Source organism: Watersipora subatra, chromosome 10 (genome assembly GCF_963576615.1).
Source record: "Watersipora subatra chromosome 10, tzWatSuba1.1, whole genome shotgun sequence".
Lineage (NCBI taxonomy): Eukaryota > Metazoa > Bryozoa > Gymnolaemata > Cheilostomatida > Watersiporidae > Watersipora > Watersipora subatra.
The window spans coordinates 26058019-26064018 of NC_088717.1; the positions used below are offsets into that span (position 1 = coordinate 26058019).

General features: G+C 36.5%; 1 protein-coding gene across 1 annotated transcript in view; it reads left to right on the top strand.

Annotated features, from left to right (window-relative positions):
* The window catches only part of LOC137406922 (bridge-like lipid transfer protein family member 1), a 139606-nt gene extending 134261 nt beyond the window's left edge, over positions 1–5345 (top strand). Inside the window, 4 exon segments of the mRNA XM_068093524.1 lie at positions 778–1002; positions 1324–1458; positions 3371–3494; positions 4782–5345. Coding sequence (XP_067949625.1) covers positions 778–1002; positions 1324–1458; positions 3371–3494; positions 4782–4998 — 701 coding nt within the window. The 3' untranslated portion in view covers positions 4999–5345.
* The last annotated feature ends 655 nt before the right edge of the window (positions 5346–6000 follow it).

A 6000-nucleotide genomic window follows, 5' to 3' on the forward strand; every position in this document is an offset into this window, starting at 1 on the left:
ATCTGTTCATCAATCTTCTGGTGTACAACATGAAGCTGTAAACTGGTTAGAAAAATCAGTCATAACGTTTTATAAGAAAAATGGTTCGTGTCGTTGTTAGCAAATATATCTATATATTTTAGTAATAGAAGGAAAGTTCTAACCCCATACTACCCCATGTGACAAATGCATGTATGTAACAACAGTTTTGGAGAGTTAAATATGAGCACAAATATCCATTTACGTGTAAAAATTTTACGTAAGTCAAAAAAGACACCAAATTTGATTGGTTCACAGCAAGTCATGTGACCTCGGGCAGTTTTTATTTAGCTCCCTTCAAATTTGAAGTAACTTGTTGAGCACACTGGAACTATCAAGATAGAAACGTTATAATAGATAGCGTAGTGTTGTAACAGTGTAAAATAGTGTATATTTATATAACATGCAATTTTTGTTTTTACATTATAAAATATGGGTGAAAGTTGATGTAAATCGAAGTAAAAAAGTGAATATCCTACTTCATTTTTAGCCTGGGCAGCGCGAGGTTAAACAATTCCTATATCCATTTAAGCAAAGTAAACCTACTCTAGCATTCTACTTGAAGAGTTTCTGGTTGAAACAATTCAATTTTCACCAGAGGGTGTTGGATAGTCGGTAGCGCTTTGTATGCTAAAAATAGCAAACTATCATACAATTGACTTCTGTCTTTGACCTCTTCTGTCCAGTAATAGATGTTCATTGATTTATTCACTGTAGTCTTGCCTTCTGTCAGTGTACGTCTTGTTCATCTTTTTGCAGCATTCATGAATGTGGACAATTTTGGAGACTTAAGCTCTCCTGGTTCTGGGGTAGACCCGGCTGACTCCGCTACAGCCATCGGTGGCACCTCTACTCGTGCCAGGTCATCATCCAGGAAGATACACCGGTATAACCATGATGTCGATATCATATTTGACCTACCTGGTTTACAGCTCAACATAAAGACTGAACATCCCCAGAAGCACCTGCCTCCCCAGTCAACTGGTGTGTTTGACATTTAATATTAAATACTCCATATCGTTACCATCAGTAGTACCTGCTGACTTGCTGTATCTATGTATGGCTAATTTGATCATACATCTATGTCTGACTAGTCAATTCATACATCTATGTATGTATTATATATCATATTAAGTGTGTTATTATTTTTGCACTTTTCCATGACTTGATCTTCACTCAATACTGCAGTCAAACCTCTCTCATAGAAACTGAAGCACTCACTGACTTGACATCACAACGTCTTATAGCAACTTATAACTTATTTGGGCATTTATATTATAACTCTATGTTAAACTGTTGTTTTAGATGCACGTCCAGTCGTTACAGTGTCATTTGTCACCGAGTTTGACGGACATATATCAGTAGCAATGGACGCTGAGCTTATTCTTTGGCTACACGATGTTGTAACCTCATATGTCCGCGAGAAAGACACCCAAAAAAGTGAGTGTTTTGCACCGACAAACGTTGCAAGGTCACATTTTTACATCATATGTTTGTGGAGAATATTACTGACTGTGTCTGATTTTGAGAAGATTCCAATTGCTATTATTAATATGATCAGTTCTGTTTACATTTATGTCTATGTGCGTTCACTGTTTTCACGTTTTAAAACTGTATCAGCAGTATTTTATGGTGGTTGTTTTCATGGCCAACTAAATGAGTGGGCACACAGCACTATAGTCAAAGCCTTTGAACTATACATATCTCAACAAAGGTTTACAAAGATCTGTCACACCGTCTTAGAGCTTGCTAAAGGAATTGGTGATGTTCAAAGTGTTTCCTGTTCTATTGCCCTGTCATTACGTTTGTTGTTTGTTGACGCATGCTACATCATGCTGTATGTGTGTATGCTACAGCATGCTGTGTGCGTGTATGCTACAGCATGCAGTATGTGTGTGTGCTAGAGTGTGATGTAGCATAAATTATTTGCCAGTTTGTGAATCTATCAAGTGAATATTGCGTTCGCTAATAATACGTACTTAATAAACTACCCAAACCCAAATTAAAATGCCAAAATAAAATTATTTTGGTATTTCACCAAAATATCCAAATTTGTGAATTTTAATAAAATACCTAACTTCTCAGGCCCATTCAGCCTGTGCCTGACCGGAGTGATTCAGTTGCCATAATTTAGTCGTCTGTTACTTTGGCTACCTTTTCTAACTAAACTTGAAAGTCTCACTTCAGTTGCTGTGTGGTCATTCTGGTATCTGCCAGTTTATCCTTAATGTGTTTCTTGTTTTGTTATTCTCAATGGATTTTTTTTGTCATCTCTCTCGTCATTTTTAGCTCTTTTCTTTAATGAAACCATTGTTGCATTTCACTCAGCTTTTCTTTGTCTGTTTTGTCTGTAAGCTCCCTCCTTGCATTACGATATTGTGCTATTTTTTTCTGACAATTTTGCAATGTTCCCCAGGTGGTAACCTTCTGCAGCGGTGGAAAGAAGCGGCACGCGGAGTGCGCAAAGGTTTCAGATTATTTGGTTTCTATTATTTCTTTGTCTTGCGCCTTCTTACTTTGTCTCTAGTTATTAAACTGGCTTCGAGTGTATATTCAGCCCAAGGCAGCAACAGCATCGTTTCACATATGCTTTATATATTTTACTAGTGTTGACAAACTCTGTGCATATGAGTACATCTTTTGTTGTCCATTTGTGAGTTGTTGGCTCAGTCGGGAATAGAGCTGAGTTGTGTATTAAAATATAAGTTATGACTATTTGTTACATGTACTTAGCGTTTTAATTTTTAAATGTGTTTTTTGGTTCTTGGAGGTTCAGCAACCAAGCTAAGCTTTGATTTACCTATAGAGTTTATATACCTACTATCTAAGTAGATAATCTATGTCTATGATGCTCTGTAAACTATTAGAAACCTTGCTTTGGGTTTGCACATTCTCTCTTCGATTTTTTCCAACAAATTCCATCTGCAGTTTTGCATGCTTCACTCTGCTTAAATTGCTGTGATTTATTCACTCTCTCAATGATGTTTCTATTATTTTTATTCATTAGCAGCGCACAACTTTTTTCTTATTTTATCAAATTTCATTAAAATATATTAAATAGTTAATTTACCGATATTAAAGCTACAATATTATTTGAAAGTTTAATATTTTGATTATCTCATACCTTACAAGTGTTGTGTTCAATAGTTGCTTTTTGTACGTCCAAATTAGCCCACGCCTTACGCTTTTGCACACACTTTGAGCCGTTCTCGCTTTGCATGCAGCTGTTAGGCGCTCGTCACATTTAAAAAGTTGCGTGTTGTGGCTGGATGTTGTATCCTAATTTCTACAGCTGTACTTTTTCAACTTTGCATCGTCGATGTTGATTAACATCAGTAAGATCAACTTGTAGATGACGAAGGTCGTGTCATGGATGTCGCCGCCTCTGTCAAGTTCAACACAGACCCAACAAGTGAACTCAAGAAGGACTGGAGACAGTTTGAGTGCGTGACATGGCAGCTAGAGCCTTCAGTCAGGTATGGCATGGTTTCGTCTGCTTTCAAGAAGAATATTACAGTATGTTCACAGTTTCCGGCTTTTTGTCTAACTTGCGGCAATTGGCCAGTCGTTTTGATTAGATTCTGGTTGAGTGAATATGAATGATTGTTACATTTTATGGCTAAAATGTACAATTCATGCAATTACTTTAGTATTTGCATTATATCATAGCAAATATTGCAGTAACCAACGCTCCGTGTTTGGAATCATCCAGTTTTATCATTTATGTTATTACATCGGTGTAAAAAATTGACTGGACCTCCTTTGTTTATTGAAAAAGTTTTGCAAACTTATAATTTGCCTTTCGACCAGAAAACGACATGAATTATATACATAAGGCTCAAAATCTTGTCAGAATATTGTCATATTCAGAATATGCTATCAAATAATGTGTAGGATGCGCTCAAATCGGATTAGATGCAGTTTTGCGAACCAAAGTAACAAAAAAGATTTGATTGCATGCCGCTAGGTTTCATAAGATGATTTCTGTTTTTTTAATTGTATTCATGTGATTTATTGTTTTCTAAAATCTAGCTTTGTTTAAACTATATGACTTAAATAAGCAAATAAAATGTATGCCGTGTGATATTATCCGTACAGATTGTTACCTTCAACCAGTAAAAAATGAAATACTCAGAAGTTAGCCTACATAATCATTTAAAAATATAATCTCACATCTGTAAAGGAAACTGCCTGCTCCTTTTCTCTCCACAAGACAGTCAGGCAACAAATAAACACACTTAATGTCTAGTCACCAAAGAATATATATATTTCTGCCCAAATATATAAACACATAAAAGCAATGTGTATGCAATAATTGTCAATCACACAGAAAGCCTGCAGCATTGCTCTGCTGAAACCATGGCGTTTTCCTTCTTCTATACGATAGTCTTTCGCTAGGCTCCACCCACATTTCTCTCATTTATAACTCGGATCTCTGCTTGTTTGCTCGATTGTCTGAGTGTACTCACCGGTTCCTGAGACTTCTCCGATAGTAGGAAGGCTTTTGAGGCTCACTCCGGTGACCACTGTGACGGGGCGGGGTCTCTATGGCTCTGCCAAAACACATCTTTATATATAATTTATGGCTATTGACTAAACTCACAATGATTATTAAGGTTGTAAATGAGAATTTCAACTTTCAATCAGTTTTCAGTTGGTTTTGCACTTTAATTATCACTAAGAAGATATTTGCACAGGTCTTTGCTGTAACTTATTTGGTTCTATAAGTTTTGGGTCAGTATTTTTATCTGTTTTATTTTCAGGTTGCTGTCATGGGCGGGACGTGGTATAGAGCCGGTTGGCGTTGACTATGTCTTGCAGAAGTTAGGGTTTAGCCACGCGAGAACTACAATACCAAAGTGGATTCAACGGGGAATTATGGACCCTTGTGATCTCATGTGCGCTACGTTAGTTACCTCACTCATAGAATATATGACTGCGAAGAAGGAAAGCGACTCCAAAAAACCCACAAAAAGCTAAACATCACGCACCATTCACTGCTTTTGGAGATCTTTTCTCATTCTCTGACAAAGCATGTAGCACTGGGGGTTAGGGGAGAGAAAGAGAGAGGAATATGAACATGTACTCATTCTTGTCATGTATACTCAAGCATAACTAATGTGTGCAATATGTAATTTATTTATGTTGTATCTATGTTCAAATGCTGACCTACAGGTTTCAATGCTTTTTAAGCATTTTCAACACTAGTGGTTCAGTTCTTTTGCTTGTAATTATTTTAGTTTGTGGATTTTATTTATAATGGTGGTCTCTTTAGATTCCGCTACGTCGTTTTAAGCTTTTTGCCACAAATGAAATATTTCAGCGTATGTATTCTTGCCGTGTGATCAGAGTGTCATTGTATTTAATCATCACATTCAAATGGTGTCAGTGCATCTGTTCATGGCACTTGTAAAGGATGTCAGTGCATCTGTTCATGGCACTTGTAAAGGGTGTCAGCGCATCTGTTCATGGCACTGCATCTGTCAATGCATCTGTCTATGACACTTGTAAGGTCTGTCAGTATATTTATTCATGGCATTGGAGTAGGGTGTCATCAAATTTCTTTATACCACATATGCAGGATGTCATTAAATTATTCCTGACAATTCAGTTAAATCACTGCAATTGTTTAGTAATTAGAAAATTTCTCTCAACATATTGTGCCAAATGCATGTTTTATTACCTATAAAATCACCAATAGAAAAGTGGTCTTATTCTGCCATTATTTCCATACCATATGCCTGTTAATGGTTAACAGGTAACAGCTTATAGTAGACTCTCGCTGTCTGTCTCACCCCTATGTTATGTTCACTGTCACACCAAGATCAGTTAGTGCTTCAAAATGTATTTACAATCTCGAGTTATTATTTCACAAAGTTCTGGGTGTTTTTATAAAGAGCTTGCAATAAGCAAATTGACGCAATTGTAACTTGGTGCAGTTTAGTCAGAGAGCAGGATAACCCTATCTGTCATAAAATAATT